This window comes from Sinohyriopsis cumingii, unplaced genomic scaffold (genome assembly GCF_028554795.1).
Source record: "Sinohyriopsis cumingii isolate HCF-2022 unplaced genomic scaffold, ASM2855479v2 utg003553l, whole genome shotgun sequence".
Lineage (NCBI taxonomy): Eukaryota > Metazoa > Mollusca > Bivalvia > Unionida > Unionidae > Sinohyriopsis > Sinohyriopsis cumingii.
Window position 1 is genome coordinate 95069 of NW_028316528.1, and position 22327 is coordinate 117395.

The 22327-nt window shown below is 34.2% G+C and overlaps 1 protein-coding gene across 2 annotated transcripts in view; it reads left to right on the plus strand.

The window, feature by feature from the left end:
• The window catches only part of LOC149769602 (uncharacterized), a 69324-nt gene that overhangs the window by 15745 nt on the left and 31252 nt on the right, over positions 1-22327 (plus strand). For both annotated transcript variants that reach the window (XM_089949820.1, XM_089949821.1), the window contains 5 exons: positions 5844-6045; positions 12361-12510; positions 16143-16285; positions 20106-20331; positions 22087-22224. In XM_089949820.1, the coding sequence (XP_089805946.1) occupies positions 5844-6045; positions 12361-12510; positions 16143-16285; positions 20106-20331; positions 22087-22224 (859 nt within the window). The remainder of the gene's footprint in view (positions 1-5843; positions 6046-12360; positions 12511-16142; positions 16286-20105; positions 20332-22086; positions 22225-22327) is intronic.

Genomic DNA, 22327 nt, shown 5'->3' on the forward strand with positions numbered 1-22327 from the left:
TTTTGTTTATCTAATTTATTGCAACATGCAGTAGGGGGTGTGCAAATTCAACACAAATTTATTTCATTTCTTAAGTCTTGGGACATAGGACCTATATGAAAAAAAGTTTCACTTTAAGTTCTGGGACTGGAAAAAAAGTAAATAAGGTATTTTGTCTGGTTAACTCTAAATGAAAATTGTTCTACTCAGACATCCAATATGGCCTCTAAAGTGGCCATTTTGAAAATCTAGTTATTGCTGAGTGGATGGTCATAGCAGTATGATTTTGAACTAATTGATTTATTATAATGTCTACATTATCAATGCTCAAAGAATTTTTGTTTTAGGCACAGGCCCTAGGCTGTTGACTTAAATAAACTCACAAGCAATGACTGAAATTCTACAAACCTGGACAGTTCATACCTGTCAACTCTCAAGCCAGGAGAAAATACCCACCCGATTTTGTGGGGTATTTCCACACCTACCTCCCGATCTCATAATATCTCCTGATTTTTTGCAGAGAACTCCCTGCTCATTATTTTGTGTCTGTCAATTTTCATTTCTCAGAAGAAGAAAAAAATACATACATAGATATATTGTATGCAATCCACAGATGCCATATTCTATTTTATCACTTTTGAGTACTGTTGTGACAAAATAATTAATATCACACTTCAAAGTTTTTTTTCTTCAGTAAACAGAACGTTAAGAATAAAACATTATACATGTAAATTTCAGATTTTTTAAACCCCTATAACTGTAATATAGTATTTAAAAAATATTTTAAAAAATAAAATTGTCACCAATTAGTTTTAATCCTAAGAACAGTTATTATGAATACTGTGTAGTTTTCTCTGCAAACAAAATCACATCTCTATTCCACCAAAGAAAAGCAAACACCTGGCATTCTACCGTATATGTAAACTTTAATTACCATGATTAAATTAAAGGAAGGAATAAAACAAAATATACCATGCAGTATATGTGCCCCCAAAGAACTAATTTAGAGTAAATGTTTCATTTAGTAAACAGTGTTACATTCTTCTTTTTTTTTTTTTTTTGGAGGGTTCTCTCTCCTTTTGATCTTCACAGACCATTTAGGGAGGCCCTCCTGCCCTACATGTTTTGGTTGTTATATTGTATGTATTGGTATCATGTTATTGTTTTTTAATATTTAATTGGTATCATGTTATTGTTTTATATTTTTGTATTATTATTATTATTTTTTTTTTTAAATTAATTAGGATTCAGTGTATTCATCTGTGCTAAACCAAACTTCTTCTTCTATTCTTTTTTTCTCCTCCTCTTGTTGTTGTCTTCTTTTTTCTTTTCTTTTCTTCTTCGTTAATTCCCTGAGTGTTTCCCGTACTTCTGGACATGTTTTCCATTGTTCATCTTTTGTTGTTGTTGTTTGTAATACTTCTTCTTGTATTTGTTTTGTATTTTCTATCAGCGATTCCTCTCTTATCCTCCTTATATATGGATGTTTCTGCGGGTTTGCGTTTCCATCTGGAAGTTGAGGCACTTGAGTTTTCTGAACTTGTTGTAATTGGAAGGTTGTAATCTCTTCTTGCAAAGAGTCTTTTTTTAGATTCTTTATATAAGGCTGCTGTCCTTGGAGTTGCTTTTCAATTTCTATACCTTGGTGTAGTGACTTGGTTTTATGTGGCTGCTGTAGTTGTATTAGTCTAATTTCTGTTCCTTGTAAACTTTGTAGAGTTGGTTGTTGTGGTTGGTCTCTTTGTTGTTGTTGTTTTTGTCTAATTTCAATACCTTGTTGACTTGGTGTGTTTTTTTGTTGTTGGCTTTTTTCTTCCTGTTGTTGTACGTCTTTATTTCCTGTTTTTATCTGTATTGGTTGTTGTTGTTGTTGTTGTTCTGGAATTTGGGCTCGCGTCTGTTGGTGTTGTTGTTGTTGGATCTTCTGCCCTTTCTTTGGTGATTTTTGTCTTTCTTGTTGCTGTATATTTCCTTGTTGTTGTTGTGGTTGTATTTGATCAATTCTTTGTGTTTTTGCTGTTTGTATCGATACTTTCTTTTCTTGTATTTGTTGTCATTCTTTTTGTTGTTTGGTACTTTGTCAGTTATTCTCCACTGCTTCCAATACTTGTAACTGTTGCTGATGTTGTTGTCTGGTTTCAGTAACTTGTTGGCTTGGTGTGTTTTTTTGTTGTTGGCTTTTTTCTTCTTGTGTTTGGACTAGTTGTTTCTGTTGTTGTTGCCTTGGGTTTATTGTCGCCTGTACGTCTTTATTCCTTGCTTGTATCTGTGTTTGTTGTTGTTGTTGTTGTCCTTTTTGCTTACATTCTTGTTGTCTATTTTCTACTGGAATTTGGGCTTGAGTCTGTTGGTGTTGTTGTTTCTGAAATTTCTGCCCTTGTTTTGCATTTGTAATTTCTTTCTGTGGTGACTTTTGTCTTTCTTGTTGCTGTATATTTCCTTGTTGTTGTTGTGGTTGTATTTGATCAATCTTTTTGTTGTTTGGTACTGCATCTGTAGTTGTAACTGCTGTTGTTGTTGCTTTAGCCTGTATTTGTTGTATCTTTTCTGTTGCCATTTGTCTAATGGGTGTGATTATTGTTGTTGTCGTTGTTGGTACCGCTGTCGTTCCTTGATTTTGGGGACATTTAAAAGGTGTGTGTCCTATTTTTCCACATCTATTGCATGTACGGTCGTATATACATCCTTTATACCACAACTTGGCTAGAAAGCCGAACATGTAGAATGCTCTCTTGATATTCTTCATGTAATTTTTTTCAATTTCCAGTATTCGTGTGCCGTCTAGTATTGTTGTTGTTTCGATAGTTCTATTCCTTGCTGAGATTACTGGAATATGGAATTTTCCTCAAAGCGTTTTACTACTTGTTCTATTGGAATTTCAAGTGGGATATCAGTCACATGTAATTCTTCTGTTCATTTTTTTATTTTCCTTCACAGAGGTTCCGGTTCTTTACCTATCACTGTTTCTTTCCCCATTATCATCTCTCCATACGGCAAAATCAGTGTCTTCCCTCTCGGTCTTATGATGTACCCTTTGTATCCGTTAGGGTTTATGGAGTACACTCTGTTTATACTTTCTGGATGCGCTATTTTCATTGATATCATTACCGAAGTAAGACTAGGTATTTTTTCCCTTTGTATGTGGCTCATATCTATCTCTTGTGTCCCTTCCCTATATGTGCATTGCAGATGGCTCCCTTCATGCGTGTCTATCCTTTTAAGCTTAAAGAATTTCTCGAGTGGTTTTATAGTTGCCATATTGCCTCGTGTTGCACGTGCTCTGGTCTTGCCTGTTTGGTTTTCCATGGTATCTTATTTCCTTTATATTTGTATTTGTAGATTCGATATTAGATATCAGTTGATTCTTATCCTTTCTAAGATATGGAGTCTGTAATGGACAGTAAAGATAGTCCTGTCCGGGGGTCCAGTACTTCTAAACTGTTTGCTTTGTCCTTGCCAAGAGTTAAACCTAAGGAAATAAGGTGGGATATAAAACATGGGAAAAATGGTTGCCACATGTACAGTAACTTGTGACTGCAGATTTGAACTGTTAAAATAAAGTCCTGAACATCATAAGTTACAACAAAATAGGGCATCATTTATTTGCCAATCAATTGCTGGTGCTTATGTACACACACTGTAGAACATGGTTTCTTTGAAGTATGTCCAAGGGCAGTCCTTTTCACAAGATAAATGCAACGATATGGATTAACTATTAATTAGTCACACTGGCTTTATTGTTTGTATACTTAAGTAAAAACTTTAGCTGTTTATGCACATTAGCCACAGCTGACCAGAATATGAAAAAGGGGGCTTGTTCTGGGGAAAATATGGCATGTCACAGGGAGAAATGGCACATCCCTTTGACGCTTGCACTTTGGGGCAAGGGGGTGGGGGCAATATTCGCCTCCCCAATTTCACCTTTAAACATGTTTTGGCCTACATCCATGCAATATCATGACTGATGACTACATGCCCCCCCCCCACCAAGAGAAAAAAAGTTTCTGCGGGCACCTTTGGCATTTCCTATGAGAGTTTCACCCTTATTGGACCTGGAAGATCAGTCAATATTTATTGAAACAGGTGCTTAAAAAATGCCACATAAACAACTCCCCATTTTAGGTCCAGATCTCACTATTTTATTTGCTATTCTCCCTACTTGGTTTTTGAAAAGTTGACGGGTATGCTGGACACATGCCCAAAACTTCCCCTATTTTAATATTATCACACAACATTGCTATAACTACAATTTGAATATAAATTTAATAAAAATTAGTTACTTTTGAACACCATTCCAATAACTGAAATAATTATCCTTTGCATTCTATATATGCAGTAAAATCTGACTTCAAAGAAAAGTTGCCACTGTTCACAAGCTTGTCAAAAATATAATACAGAGTGGCTTAAACATTCTCCATCAAGGTAATAACATGTAATAACTTTTGTTCATGTACATGTATCTATCATCTCTTCGATTTACCTATGATGGGTTGTTCCACTTCCTGATCCTACCTATGCAAATTAGCACAGTGGGTTCACCCATTGCAACCTTCAACATATCTCACTAGCTATTGTCAACCAGTTAATGTGAAGCTTGATTTTATACCTGACCTCTTTTCCTTTAATTGTCGCTATTTAAACTGCCCAAGGGATAGTTTTCTATCAGTTCCAGTCGTTACAGATTACCGTTTATACATACTCCATGTAACGGGCATAGACTGAAAGTTTTTTTTAAATATTTATTTTTTATTTTTTAAGATTACTGGAAATTGTGTTTTCTCAAAACACAACTGTGTCGGGGTTTTGGATTAAAAAATTGTAATTATAGCAAAGTTTCCATTTGATTAAAATAGATCTCAATTTCACGTAGGACAGTGGTAATCAGATTTAGATTATGGCATGTATATCAACATATTGAAAGTACATCTACTCGTTCATCAGCGTGATCAAAGTTTTCTCAGGCAAACTATATTATTTTTCCAACAAGCCCAATGGGATCTCACTTTGAATACAGGATGGACCCTAACTAAAATTACACGGGCCCCGAGCATCAGGCTATCAGATTTTTTGAGCACTGATTATCTTTAATGAAACTGTTGCCAGTGTGACATCCAGTATGGCTGCCATATTGAAAATCTTGTTATTGCTGCTCATCCTGTAAAGAAAGTCATATTAACATGCAAAGTCATTAACATGAAAAGTCATTAACATGCAAAGTCATATTAACATGGAAAGTCATATTAACATGGTATTTTCACAAGAAGACTTCTTTGTTAGTCATAAATAAATGTTGTGCCAATAGGATGTCCAATAAGGCCACCACAGTGGCAATCTTGGTAACCTTATTGCTGCTTCTCAGAGATGGAAAGTCATATCAACATTGGCTTTTTGCCGAGAGACTTCTTGTGGTGTCTGATTGGTCCAAAATGAAAATGATGCTAATCTGACAACAGTTATAGCCACCATGGTAGCATTCTTGAAAATCTTGTTGGTTCTTAATGGAATAATTGTGCAATGCAGATATTCCAGTATGCCTAAATATATAGAATATCTTGTCACTAATTCTCCTAAATAGATGGTCATATTGGCATGGGGTTTTCCAGAAGTCCTTAAATGGTCTCTAGTTTGTACTAAATGAAAATGGTGCCAATCTTATATCTGGTGTGGCAGCATCAGCGGCTGGTTTTGAAAATATTATAACTCAAGAATATCAGACATGGTTTCAGTATGCAGCCGTTAAAAAGAAGAAATGGTTTTATTTTGAATTCCTGGAAATTCATTTCAGACATTACAGCAAGGGGGTCATGTTCTTCTTACCTGATCTCTGTTATCCTACCAAATTACTGTGATTTCTCCTTTTACAGTGTCCAAATAAGACTGAGGTTGCAGAGTTTGAATTGGCCATATCGAGTGGTGTGATCACATGGCATGCTGGACCAATGAACATGCAGATAGAAAACATGAACCAGCTCCTTTTTGAACTCAGCCTCAATATGAGCTTCATTCTTGATGCACAGTTTGGTAAAAGTAGAGCCTACCCCACACTCAGCCAAAGAGATGTGCCAGGTACAGGAAGTATCTTTGCTTAGTATCTGTATTTATTTCACTGCTTTATGCAGTAAAACTTTCTTTCAGCAGACAGTCAGCAGTAAAACTTTCTTTCAGCAGACAGTCAGCAGTAAAACTTTCTTTCAGCAGAAAGTCAGCAGTAAAACTTTCTTTCATCAGACAGTCAGCAGTAAAACTTTTTTCAGCAGAAAGTCAGCAAGCTCACTCAAGGCCATTTTAAATTGGTTTGAGGAAGTTTCTGCTGATTCAAAAACTAAATTAGTATGTAGTACAATGTAATAGTACAATAAAAACATATCCACAGCATACTTTAGTCAAAATCAGGAATCAGTTAAGGAAGATTTTGATATAATTTTTACTATACCTTCAGTCATACGTTGCAATACTTGCAAGTTGACAAATTCTAGCATGAGGTGCTGTTTTCATTAGTGATGTTATGTTTAATTTTAATCATATTCTATTTATATCCTGATAATATTAATACAGTCAAACCCATCAAAACCAAAATCCCTTGGGATCTAATTTTATTTAAATTTTGAAATATTTTCGGTTTACTGAGGTTTTTGCTGATGTGGAAGAAAGTCTTTTTCTAATAAGATATTTGACAAGAGAAAGAGAGACAGACAGACAGACAGAAAAAATGTAATTATGAGAGCATCAGTATCTGTGTGTAAGAGTGCACAAAATTAAGAAAGCTGTTGTTTTTTCTCTTTTTTTTAAATAAGTGTATTTAATGAAGAATTAGTTGAACAATATGTTCTTTCCAAAAATCACATTTTTTCACAAAAATAAATATAATTGTTCCACAGAAATACACTCCTCATCACAAGAAATATCTGAATAGTGACATACTTTTAAAACTTTACTATAAGACCATTAGAATTATGAATAATAGGTTCATTAGAACTATGAATGATAAGTCCATTAGAATTATGAATGATAAATCCATTAGAATTATGAATGATAAGTCCATTAGAATTATGAATAATAGGTTCATTAGAACTATGAATCATAAGTCCATTAGAATTATGAATGATAAGTCCATTAGAATTATGAATAATAGGTTCATTAGAACTATGAATCATAAGTCCATTAGAATTATGAAGGATGAGTCCATTAGAATTATGAACTATAAGTCCATTAGAATTATGAATAATAGGTTCATTAGAACTATGAATGATAAGTCCATTAGAATTATGAATAATAGGTTCATTAGAACTATGAATGATAAGTCCATTAGAATTATGAATAATAGGTTCATTAGAACTATGAATGATAAGTCCATTAGAATTATGAATAATAGGTTCATTAGAACTATGAATGATAAGTCCATTAGAATTATGAATAATAGGTTCATTAGAACTATGAATGATAAGTCCATTAGAATTATGAATAATAGGTTCATTAGAACTATGAATGATAAGTCCATTAGAATTATGAATAATAGGTTCATTAGAACTATGAATGATAAGTCCATTAGAATTATGAATGATAAATCCATTAGAATTATGAAGGATGAGTCCATTAGAATTATGAATGATGAGTGCATTAGAATTATGAACTATAAGTCCATCAGAATTACAAACGATAAGTACATTAGAATTACGAATGATAAGTCCATTAGAATTATGAATGATAAGTCCATTAGAATTATGAAGGATGAGTTCATTAGAATTCTGAATGATAAGTCCATTAGAATTATGAATGATAAGTCCATTAGAATTATGATGATAAGTCCATTAGAATTATGAAGGATGAGTCCATTAGAATTATGAACTATAAGTCCATTAGAATTATGAATGATAAGTCCATTAGAATTATGAACGTTAAGTCCATTAGAATTATGAATGATAATTCCATTAGAATTATGAATAATAAGTCCATTAGGATTATGAATGATAATTCCATTAGAATTATGAATGATAATTCCATTAGAATTATGAATAATAAGTCCATTAGGATTATGAATGATAAGTCCATTAGGATTATGAATCATAAGTCCATTTGAATTATAAATGATAAGTCCATTAGAATCAAGAATAATACTCCACAATGTTTAAATACTCCATATAATTCATAATGTTCACAGTTCAGGAGATTGGCTTGAAGAAGGCATGAAGTGTTGTCTGTTTTTTCTTGTATCTTTCTTTAACTAATGTAGCTTGTGTGTATGATGCCATTTCTTGTGCCATAGCCAAATAATGGTCATCCTTAGCAATTACGACGTTTTTTCATCTCTGTATAAGATCTAAAACTTAAGAATATGTCATTGAGTGAATCTGACTTTTAGAATAATGCTTTGTTGGTCTCTGTCATCAAAGCATCAAAAGCTAGACCACATGCCTGGTTAATAAAGCTCTGATATCAAATTCAACATGTATACAAATGAATGGCACAAATCACAATTAGATAATCAGCAAATAAACATAGTTTTTCTTAAATTGCCTACCTACAAGCAGTTAGTTACTAATAATTTACCTTAAAAGCTGGCTTTTTTGTATGGTGCAAGGACTTAAGATTAGCCTATTATCAGCCCTAATTTGTGTCCGCATCTTTGTCAAGTATTGTTTTAACCTCACATGCCCTTGGGAAATTTTCTGGGTTTTTGTCTCACATATAAACCAACTACAGTACCTTCCAACCATTATTAATCTGTTCCAGCATGTGTCAGGAATTTAGCAGCTGAAATATATTCCCAGTCTTAATTCAGTTTCAGTTTTATGGGGTTTTCTAAAGCATAAAATTGAAATTTGGGATCAAAATTTGTTTCACTATTTGGAGTTGAGGGGTGTTGCTTTGGCAGGGGAAAAAAAATGATATTAAAAAAATAAAATTCAGGACTAAAAATTTAAGTCATGAGGGAATTCTGGTATACTGATACTTCAATTTTCACTGTATATTTTTTTTACATTTTGATACAGTCAACCAATTTCCACCTTTCAATTAATTTTTCCTAAAGTTAAAACAATTTTGGCATCAAATAAGTTTAATAAAAAGATAAGATATTTTGTAAGGAAACTTCACATTTCATCTTGAACAACTGTCATTTTAAGCGAATTGTGTAAAAAAATGGCTGTGACATGTGAGGTATCATTATTTGCAGACTTGCTTGTGAGGAGCTATATGCTACAAGAGCAAGAAATCAGAAAATTATATAATTTTTTTACATTAGGAAAGCAGATGATGCTAGCCTTAAGAAATATTCTGTGGTTAATTTCTCTTTTTACATACATACATGCACACACACACACACACACACACATACATACATACATACATACACACACACACACATACATACATACATACATACATACATACAAACATTACACACACATACATACATACATACATTACACACATACATACACATGCACACATAAATACATACATACATACATTCATGCATGCATGCATACATACATATATACATACATACATACATACATACATACATACATACATACATACATATGTACACACAATTACAGACATACATTCATACATACATACACACACATACCTATGTACATACATTCATACATACAGTTAAACCTTGGATTGCAGGTATCTTGGTCTGTGAGTGTTTTGCAAGATGAGCACAAAAAAATTTTTTAAATAAATTTTAACTTGATAAACGAGCAAGGTCTTGCAATACAAGTGTACGTATATGCGAAATCCTCAAAAGGAGGCAAAAGCAGGTTTCATTGGATAGGATAGGTTCCTTGTTAAAGTCGCACAAAAAGAAAAAGATTCCATTGAGCCAACAGATAACAGTGATTCCGTTAGTGACAGTGAAATTCGTCCTACACAATAAACCTTTAAATAATAAAAATATAAAAAGGTATTTTGTATTAATCGTTTTTTTATGAATATTTTTGGGTTGTGGAACGAATCATCTGAGTTTCCATTATTTCTTATGGGGAAATTCGCTTTGATATACAAGTGCTTTGGATTACAAATACGTTTCCGGAACAAATTATTCTCGCAATCCAAGGTTTTACTGTACATACATACATACATACATACATACATACGCACACACACATGCACACATGCACACACACACATACATACATGCATACATACATACATACATACATATGCACACACACATGCACACATGCACACACACACATACATACATACATGCATACATACATACATACATACATACATACATACAGTAATCTCTTGTTCAACCTACCAATTAAACCAAAACAGATTAGTCTTATACACAATGAAACATCACAATCTTACAGCTTTACTTGGACTTCACTGACTGTGCAGATGTTGTCTTCATGTAGGTCTATCTAGGTTGAAAACAACAGCATTTATATCAAAGTTATAAAGTGTAGTTGATTTATAGACTACAAAGAGTTTTTCATTGGTAGTATCGACATAGGAAGTACAGTCATTAATCAGCTGACCTCTGAAAGAAGAATAGAAATTGAAATTCCCCAACCCCAACCCTAACCCAGAGAGCCAGTTTGTTGGGAATTATTTTTTCTGTCCCAGAGTTTTGGTACAATAAAAAGGATGATGATACTTTGCTGTTTGAGAACATTGGGTAAAGATGGAAGGTCAGTTAAGTAACATTAATACAGTCTTTTAAATTTGACATTGAAGACGACTTGATTTGGATTTTTGCAGTGCATGACACTTAGTTCAATGAAATTTTATGAACAGATTCACTTGGTCAGCAAACCTTTCTTTGCCTCCCATTTTCTGTGCAGGTGTTTACTTAACATTTTGTGCACCTTGTTCCATGACTTGTGTGTATTACTAATGAACACTGTGCAGATATTGAGTGCAAGGTTTCATGAAGGTTTTAACAACTTGATCCAAAAGACACAATGCACTGAGAAGCTTGATTATTTCTCATAATTTTTTAGATGGTTTGAAACAGTTTGTTTGTAAAAGGATGCTAATAAAAGCCTCGGACATAAGTTTGGTATGACATTTTTTTTTCAGTTTACCACATTTATTTTGAATGTGGCATCATGGCAGATCTCAAAACATGAAGGGGAATCCAGTAATGCCTGTTAAATGACGCTCATGCACTTTAACTGAGACCAAAATTGTGAGACAAGACTGTGCTTAAACAGTGCATTTCCTACAATGAGTGTACCTAAATATGTTGTTTTTGTTGTTATAGGATTTAATGCCATTTTTCACCACAAGATAGGCTATACATGGTGGCCAGTATAAATGGTGGAGGAAGAACCCGGGAAATCCCCGGAAAGAACCACCGACCCATGCGAAGCTACTGGCAAGCTTTCTCATGTACCCACATTGGCCAAGCCCAAGACTTGAACCCACACAGACAGAGGTGAGATGGCTGTGATCCATAAGAGTGAGTGCTTTAGACCACTCGGCCACTCGGGTCCCCCACCTAAATATGTACAGTTGTTCATAGCACATGTTTTGAATAGGATGATAGGATATACGTTTATAGGAATTATGTATAATAGGGAAGTTGAGTGAAATGATTCTTGATTAAAATCTGTCATGTTTTACATAAAACATATTTTCTTCTTGTCTGTATCTAAGTGTAATGAATTTGTAGTTTGTATGTCCTCATATTTCTTAATTAAATCATACAAATAAATTCATCCCTCATGAGATGTTGTGATAGTGTCAAGAATGAAGACTCACCAGCATAACCAAAATGCTTTCATGCTATGGAAGCTTGTATGTGTGTATATATATATATATATATATATATATATATATATATATATATATATAATCTTACTGATAATGGAAACATTTAATATTTTAAAGATTGTATTTATATATATATATATATATATATATATATATATATATATATATATATATAATCTTACTGATAATGGAAACATTTAATATTTTAAAGATTGTATTTATACAGTTAATGTTTGTAGTCTTTTCAATACTGTGACCTGTTATTGTGGTTTACAATTTTATCATGTCAATATAATGATGGAATCAAGGTAGTATCTTTTATCAAGGTGATAGTTACCTTCATAATGTATGCTTTCATGAAAAACAAAACTTGTGTAATAAGTTGTATTCAGTAGTGTAATATATCAATATAGGATTTTCCAACAGTCAACTTTTGTTGACAAAGGAAGGATTCATGTCTTTAATCTGTTTCTTTTTCCTGATCTCATACAAGACAATAGTGTTGACATCCGTTTTTTAAATCAAACCTGTTTTGTCACTATGACCTGATTGTTTTACATGTGTCTGGAGTTACCTAGATAATTATTGTAGAAAAATCATTACATAAAAGATTTATTGCTTTCCATTTTCTTTCATATCAAGGGTTGACTCATGCAGCAATTCCTACCCTGGTTAAGAAAGGTATTGCTGCAGTGTCTGTAGGTGTGAACCCTGGAACTAGTCCCCCTGCTGTACCCAGCATCTTCAGGTGGAGGTATAAACAGGACGAAGTTATGGCCATGTGGCATCCAGGTAGTGGAATTTCTCTTTTTCAACATTTGTACAATGTAAACATTCTTAATTAAGTTGCATGAAGCACTGGATGCAGGACAGTCATGACCCCAAATTCATGCTAATTACCTATTTGAAAAGTGCAGGTTAATAGCCACTCCACTCAAGTTATAAAATTCCTCCTGCTTCCAAGGAGCTACACCTAATATAAAAATCATTCCAAAGCCCCTGTATTAGATGGACATAGGTCCTTTTCTCATTTAGAGCTGTAGATTATTTGATGAATCAGATTTAGGGACCAATATAGAATTTTCTTTATGCAATTTATTATAACACTGAGAGTAGGGAAGGGGTGCTCTAACACCAAATATTAATATTTAGTTTCAATCAGAATGAATGCTTTTCAACTCCATCATTTCCTTCTGAGAGTCAAATTCATTACACAATGTCATAATGTTGCCACAAATGCTGTATACCCCACTATGGCAACATCACTTGTAGAAGTATAGCTATATACCCCACTATAGCAACATCACTTCTAGAAGTATAGCTGTATACCCCACTATGGCAACATCACTTGTAAAAGTATAGCTATATACCTCACTATGGCAACATCACTTCTAGAAGTAAGCTTAGTAATGCTTATAGCCAATGTGGCAACATCACTACTAGAAGTTTAGCTGTTATACTTCACTATGGCAACATCACATATTGAAATATATCTATATACCCCACTTTGGCAAAATCACTTGTAGAAGTATAGTTTAGTAATCTTGTATAACCAATGTGGCAACATCACTTCTAGAAGTATTGCTGTATACCCCACTATGGTAACATCACTTGTTGAAGTATCACTTAGTAATGCTATATATCCACTTTATAGCTGAGTACACCACTATGGCAACGTCACTTCTAGAAGCATAGCTTAGTAATGCTGTATAGCCACTGTGGCAACATCACTTTAGAACTTTAGCTGTATACCCTGTTATGGTAACATCACTTCTAGAAGTATAGCTGTATACCCCACTATGGCAACATCACTTCTAAAAGTATGGCTGTATGTCAGACATTAGTCTGAGTTTCCTCTGACCCTTGCCACCCCATTTTTGATATTTGGATATTTATGTTGGGGTGTAGGGTCAGAGCGCATTCCCTATCAAAAAGTTGAAATTCACCAACACCATTTGGTGTCGGAATGGGGTAGCCGCTTACTAGCTGGCCCAGCAAACTTGAATGACCTTTCATTGAGATATAACTGTATCAAATCGATAGGAATATGATTTATTTTTTCAGAAATTGCGATCATAGCATTCGTTATGTCTTTAATCCACTGATACACAAGACGAAAGTACATCGTTGCTAAAATTTGACCTGGATCTGACCATTTGTCTTCCTAGTCACGTGACTGCACAACTCTCACAAACCGACATCTCATTGACATCAGAGGTCATACAGTCACGTGATATCAACAACAGACCATTTCTAGTGTTGCTGTAGGAAAACAAATCAAACATATAAATAAAAGTTATGTAATTTTTATAGAAAAATAAAAATAAAAACTTCTACAAGTGTTGTGAAAACAACAATGAAAATTTGTAAATGTTGCAGAAATTTGAAGAAAGCCAGATTCACTATGAAGAGCATGTGTCAGTGTGGTAGTCACGTGACACCAACAAAAAAAACATCACTGACACGTGCTCAATACTTCTTGAAAATGGTTTTCTCCACCCTACTGCAATACCGACAGGTTTCTGTTCATTGTTCTCAGAATAAATATGTTGAGAATTAAGTGTGCATTATATTTATTTACAAACATTAAATGACTTCTATATAATATGTCCAAATTCTATGTACAACTTGAGAAATTGGTTTATTTTCAATATCATGTGACTGTATGACCTCTGATGTCATTGACTTGTAGGTTCCGAGATTTGTATAGTCATGTGACTCAGAATGCAAATGGCCAGATCCAGGTCAAATTTCAGCAACGACGTACTTTCGTCTAGTCTGTCAGTGGATTAAAGACATGACGAATGCTATGCTCACGATTTTTGAGAAAATGAATCATATTCCTATTGATTTCATGCAGGTATATCTTGATGAAAGGTCGTTCAAGTGTGCTGGGTCAGCTACAAAGTGGCTACCCCATGCCGACACCAAAATGGTGTCGGCGAATTCCAACGTTTCGATAGGGAATGTGCTTTAACCCTACACCCCAACATAAATGTCCAAATGTCAAAAAATGGGGTGGCAAGGGTCAGAGGAAACTCGGACTAGTCAGACTATGGCAACATCACTCATAGAAATATAGCTATATATGCCACTATGGCAACATCACTTCTAGAAATATAGCTGCATACACCACTATGGCAACATCACTTATATAAATATGGCTTAGTAATGCAGAATTCTGTCAAATAACCTTGTTTGTTTTGTGTATTGCATGACTTTAATGGAATAATACTTAACTTTTCAACCACTCAGGTGGTCTAAGTGGTTACAGCATCTGCCTTGGATGTGGGAGGCAGTGGGTTCAAGCCACAGCCAAGCCATACCAGAGACTTATAAAAATGGTGCCAGCAGTAGCCTTGCTTAGCACTCAGCATTAAGAGGTTTTTGTTAGGAATGGTCGGTCCAGTGACAGGATAATGTGATTGGGTGGAACATGATGCTATATGTCTGCGGCATGATGCCCCAGTACTAAATATCACTATAAACTGCCAAACTGCAGACATCACATTGATATAACTAAAATTGTTAAATCTATGTTAACAATCTAAATCATACACACTTAACCTTTCATATGAAATAATATTGTATTTGTTAGGTGTTAGACATGAAATGCTTGCATGACTTTAATGGAATAATACTTAACCTTTCATATGAAATAACTTTGTGTCTGTTATGTGTAATGCTTGAAATGAATGACCTTCATGGAATAATACCTAATCTTTTATAATGGACATCTATTTAACTAAGTGTAAATTTGATATCCCATGAATACTCATCAATGCCATATACATAGTGCCACTAATAGTAAATTTGATATCCCATGAATGATCATCAATTCCATATGCATAGTGCCACTAATAGTAAATTTGATATCCCATGAATACTCATCAATGCCATATACATAGTGCCACTAATAGTAAATTTGATATCCCATGAATACTCATCAATGCCATATACATAGTGCCACTAATAGTAAATTTGATATCCCATGAATACTCATCAATGCCATATACATGTACATAGTGCCACTAATAGTAAATTTGATATCCCATGAATACTCATCAATGCCATATACATAGTGCCACTAATAGTAAATTTGATATCCCATGAATACTCATCAATGCCATATACATAGCGCCACTAATAGTAAATTTGATATCCCATGAATGATCATCAATTCCATATGCATAGTGCCACTAATAGTAAATTTGATATCCCATGAATACTCATCAATGCCATATACATAGTGCCACTAATAGTAAATTTGATATCCCATGAATACTCATGCTTAATATGGTGAAATACATCAATCATGTGAAGAAACATAGTGATATCATCCACTGGTGTTTCACACAAAACATGCATGATTGTACACATAATAGGAACATGAGAAGCGCATTTATGACATAATTTCATTGTAGGAGGATACCCACTAAATCCAGGGCCAAATCCTGCTAACCCAGGGGGTTTGTCCAGGGAGGACTGTGTGACAATCCCGGGCTTCAGCAAAGCTCTTTGTTTTGCCTTTAGAACAGATAATTCAGGACCACCGGAAAGTGTAGAGGTAATAACTCTTTCTTGTTTTGTAATGTATCATTTTCAAATGACCACCAGAAAGTGTAGAGGTAACAACTCTTTCTTTCTTGTAATGTATCAAAGCATTCAGAAATAACATGTATATCCTGATGCTTGCTTCATTAAAAACTATGTTCCAACACCCAATGAAGTATGTAAAATCAGTTTCAGGCTGCAGGCTATGTTCCAACACCCAATGAAGTATGTAAAATCAGTTTCAGACTGCAGGCTATGTTCCAACACCCAATGAAGTATGTAAAATCAGTTTCAGACTGCAGGCTATGTTCCAACACCCAATGAAGTATGTAAAATCAGTTTCAGACTGCAGCTAAGCAATACACCATACTGAAAGAGAAATAGGTCAGAGAAGGTGACTCACTCTAATGACGTTTGATTTCCAGAATTTGCAAACAGAGCGAGAAATTGCCCCTCTACTATTTTCACAAAAATGGAATGTTCAGTTATTTGTGAAGAAGAGTTTTGTCAGTAACAAGAACCAAGAAGTACATGGCTTTTATTAACATTACAAAGTATTAACATTGCTGTGTGATACCATTATATGGCATTACCATTACATTGTGTTACCATTATATGGCATTACCATTACATTCTGTTACCATTAGATGGCATTACCATTACATTGTGTTACCATTATATGGCATTACCATTACATTGTGTTACCATTATATGGCATTGCCATTACATTGTTACCATTACATTGCATTTCCATTGCTGTGTGTTGCCATTGTATTGTGTTGCCATTAAATGGCATTACCATTACATTGTGTAACCATTACATTGCATTTCCATTGCTGTGTGTTGCCATTGTATTGTGTTGCCATTAAATGGCATTACCATTACATTGTGTAATGGTAATGCCCTTTGGCCAATTTCCTATACACGTGTCATGTAATTAGTAGTCACATGACTTCTGTAGCAAGTGACCATGTGTTTCTTAACCAGTCAGTGGTTTCACTGTGCCTTCTGTGGTCACTGGAGTATATCAGCAGTGACCATTCCAAGTATGCAAATTAAACTTGTTTGATGACCAAGGCATGGTATATATAAAGGTATACAGTCGACTCCGGTTAATTGCACAGCCTCTGGCCCGTCACGAGACTATGCAGTTAAACAGAGTGTGCAGTTAACCGAAGTACGGTACAGTACAGCTTTAAATCAGCACGGCACAAAAATAGGTGAAGAATAACGTATAAAGATGATTAGAATCCACTCTTTCAACGTTTACTTAAATGAAACAAGAGTCTACAATGAACAGCACTAATGTCATATTATTAAATCAAACACAATGAAATTGACGATTTCCGAAAGAAATCGGCAATTGATGTATGCACACAAGTTTTACTAATAAGTTGGTGAATTGCCGACTCTACTTTGTAAAACGGTTCACACAGCTCACATTCTCTCTGTTCCATGAATCTGCATAAATTCTAAAGTGACTGAATAGCGACTTAGATGAAACCTGGTCATCTACTGTGTCGTCGTCATCACTTCTTTCATCATTTTCTTCTTGTTTTGTCTCTGTAAGAGCTGCAACGATGGTTGAGTCCTCGATTTCACCTTATGTCTGAAGATAGTCATCTATTGCAACATATGATTGTTCCCATGCTATTGCTCCCCGGTGGGCGGGAATAAACATGTATCTACCACCTATGGCATCCTTTACATGTCAATCATTTACAAAGTCGCATTTACCGGTTTAATTGTAAGCTTATTTGAAGCATTACAGCAGTGGACTGGCAATGACTGATCCTGACTATACATTGTGCAGTTAACCGGAGTAAAATTTTAATGAATAATGTGCCACAGGCAGAACATTTATCGTGCTGTTATCCAGAGTGTGCATTTAAGCAAAGTGCAGTTATCTGAAGTTTGTTCCCATTGAAAAGCATTGGGAAAAAACGGGACCGGCGTGACTACATGCAGTTATCCGGAGTGTGCAGTTAACCGATGTGCAGTTAAGTGCAGTTGACTGTATTACATGAATCAGTAGCCACAGGTAGCTTCTTTCATTCCCTAATCCTCAAAGGTCTCATAAAAACTGTCTTTTGATCTTGGTGAGTCTGAGCAGCTGTTCAATCTATCAACTGTTTGATGTGCAAACACCTGTTCACAAAAGTCACTTTGGCCTTTTCTACTAGTTGGCTGTTGTAGAGAGGTTTTTGTATATTTGTATGTGATTTCAATACATTTTGTGTTTTGTCTGTCACATTGCATTTTTGTTTGTATGCTTATTTGCAGTATGTTCCTGAGTGTGTGTTGTGTGATATGGATTTTTAACATAGCTTTAACAATTTTCCAGTCATATTGCTACGATGTCTGAAGTGTATGCAATACATTACTTTATTTTCCAGTTTAAAAACAGCCAGTTTGAGAACAATACAGTATTTTATTTTCCAGTTAACAACAGCCAGATTGTTAATAATATATTACCTTTTTCCAATTAAAACAGCCACTTTGTTAACATTGCTTTACTTTTCCAGTTTAAAAACAGCCAGTTTGTTAACATGGCTTTTTTTTCCAGTTTGAAAACAGCCAGTTTGTTAATATTGCTTTATTTTCCAGTTTAAAAACAGCCAGTTTGGGAACAATACAATATTTTATTTTCCAGTTAACAAGTCAGATTGTTAATAATATATTACCTTTTTCCAATTAAAACAGCCACTTTGTTAACATTGCTTTATTTTCCAGTATAAAAACAGCCAGTTTATTAACATTGCATTATTTTCCTGTTAGAAAACAGCCAGTTTGTTAATATTGCTTTATTTTCCAGTTTAAAAACAGACAGTTTGTTAAAAGTTCAGTACTTTTTCCAGTTAAAAACAACCAGATTGTTAACAATACATTTTTTCCCAGTTAATACAACCAGTTTGTTAACAGTATAATATTTTATTATTTGATTAAAAACAGCCAGTTTGTTACAATACATAACTTTAGTTTCCAATTTTGAAAAAGCCAGTTAAAAATTCCTTACTTTATTTTCCAGTTAAAAACAGCCATATGTTCACAATATATTACTTATTTCCAATTAAAACAGCCAGTATGTTAACTGTATTTTATTTTTTAATTAAAAAAGTCAGTTTGATAACAACACATTACTTTGTTTTCTTTTAAAAACAGCCAGTTTGTGAACCATACAGTATTTTACTTTCCAATTTCAAAAATAGCCAGTTTCTTTACAATATATTATTTTATTTTACAATTAAAAACAGCTAGTTTGTTTTATAAATCAACATTTAAAGTAATAAAAACAGTCATTATTTTAATCTTATAGTATTCTGCATAATCCTTTTTACATTGCTTGATTATTTAATGACTACACGTCAAAAGACTTGTAAAGCACAATGTAAGATGGCTATAGAATAAAGCATTTTTAAACCTACTGTGGTAAACTACTGTGCTTGAATTATGAATTATGCAGTTATTTGTAGCATTTGTATATTTTAACTCAATGGAACATTTAGTAATAGAGGTAAATACAGTACACAGGCACAGCATGCTGTATGCCAATGATGATCCGTAAATTTAGAGTTTATGAATTTTTAGTAAAATTTTTTTAATTATTCACAATGAATTTCATCATTTTTTTCAACCATTGTCTATATCAAGCATCAAAGTATCCTTATTTTTAATGTGCTATCTATTTCTACAAAGTGGGATTGACATACTGCAGTTTGAATTAAGACTTGGGTTAATTCTGAAGCAGCAATTCACGACTTTCATCATCAGGTTGATGACGACAGTTTGAAAAATATAAGCAAGACCAAACAGTGGCAATGTCTTTTTTTCAGGAAATATTAGGATATTATGAAATACTGAGGGCAGAGTTTCCCCAGGCCAAGTTGAGAGCTTCCACATTTGAAGATTTTGTTGCAGCTGTTCAGCCAATCAGAGGGTCTCTTCCTGTGGTTACCATGGAGATAGGAGACACATGGATACAGGGAATAGCCTCAGACCCAAAGAAAATGGCTCAATATAGAACAGTCAGTGAAACCATCATGGAGTGCATAAGTGCAGGTAGCTTTCAATTTCAATACTGAATTAACCATTTTTACATTACAGTACAATCCTTCATATGTGAGAATTAGAAATTGGAAAGTTCGATCATATGTGGGTATGATAGGTGGCTCTTTATGAGTTATCACGCTTATTTATTTTTGTAAATTTGTACAAGCTGTAAAAACATACTCCTGGATGATTTCATGAGCAATTATTGCATAAAGAAGAAAAAACTTCACCATCCATTGATGGGCTTAAACTGACCCTTCTAAAGTTATAATGAAGCCTGTCTAGAAAAGAATCTCAAAGGATTATGATATTTTGTCCAGTATGAATGGTTGTTCTTTATGTATGTTACTTACATATAAGTTAAATATAGAAGGGTTTCTGAAATGTTTTTCATAAGCAGGTGTCCTTTCTATGAAGGTATGTCCTTTCTATGAAGGTATATGCTAAGGCAGGTTTCACTGTACACATGCTAGTTTTGGGGAACAAAGTAGATCATGCTCTAGACTGTTTGTCATTGCTTGTTTGAGTAAAGAGAACTTACTAAGGTACAAGAAGATGGTTCTGGACTAACTTTAAATTTAATACCATTCTTAATGACCGCGCCGGTGGCCTAGTGGTTAGAGCATCCGCCTCGGATGTGGAAGGTCATGGGTTCGATCCCCGGCCAAGTCATACCAAAGACTTACAAAAATGGTACTAACAGCTGCCTTGCTTGGCATTCAGCATTAAGAGGTTAGTGTTAGGACTGGTTGGCCTGGTGTCAGGATAATGTGACTGGGTGGGACATCATGCTACATGTCTGCGACATGATGCCCCAGTGCTAGACATCACTATAAACTGCCACATTGCAGACATCATAGCGATATGACTGAAAAATTGTTAAAGTTACGTTAAAAATCAAAATCACATCACATCACACCATTCTTAACGGTCTCCTTGGGTACGACATGTTTTTCTTATTTGTGGTATTACTACTGAAATATTGGTCTCAATATTATATATCTGTTTGCTGTCATGGAAGCATGTCATGTTGTATGTATATTGTAATCCAGTCTGGAAATTGTTCGGTTAACAAACAAGCTTCGCACCTATGATGTCCTATGTCCAACATATGACAGAGTTTTTGAGAATATGCAATTGGCCATTTAAGATCTGTGACTTTTACTGGAATCTCCATCTTTTCTTCACCTGTAAGACCACCTTGTACCAGTATATCAGCCATTAAGAGTTCAGGGTATAAATTGTCAAAACTTTAAACTTAAAAGTTAAATTTTAAGTCAGCCTTTCATTAAAGTTCTTCCATATTTCATCACATGTATGTGTATCCCTTTAAAACTAAGATCCAGAGTAAATTCCTTAAGATGCCTTTCTTGCTTCAGTATCTGACGTACATGCATTGAACCCACATTTTCTATGGTTATTAAATTGCATCTTTTCCAGATTTCAGAGATGTTTGAAGGATATTAGTATTAATGCATATGTTAAACAATCTAATTAACTGCAATTGTATTTAAGTCTGTTTAATTGTTTGATGGCAGTACTCCTGTAACTTAATAGAAAATAAAATGCATCATACAGAAATTATGCTTTACAGTACATATAATGTTGTTATGTTAATTCTCTTATCTTCTCTGACATTGGAGTGATTCTGTAAATCCAGGTTTAAGTAAAACTCTGAATCAGCGATTAACTTTTTGGGGGTTTTCAGAGCCATAAAACTAATTGTTTGTATTGTATGTTAAAGAATGCTGAATCTTTTTTCAGGAAAATGTTCAGCTAATGATCCAAGAATAACAGATTCAGTGAGATACTTGATCAAACCCCCTGAACATACTTGGGGAGTTCCTGGTGTTAACGATAACGTTAACTGGTCCAATGCACAGTTTATGAAAGCCAGATCAGGTAAAGCCTTGGAAAGACTGATGTCATATCTTATGCTCTTTATTGACCATGTTTTGTTTGATGTAAGAAAGAATAATAAGACTATGTGTTAAGTCTTCATTAT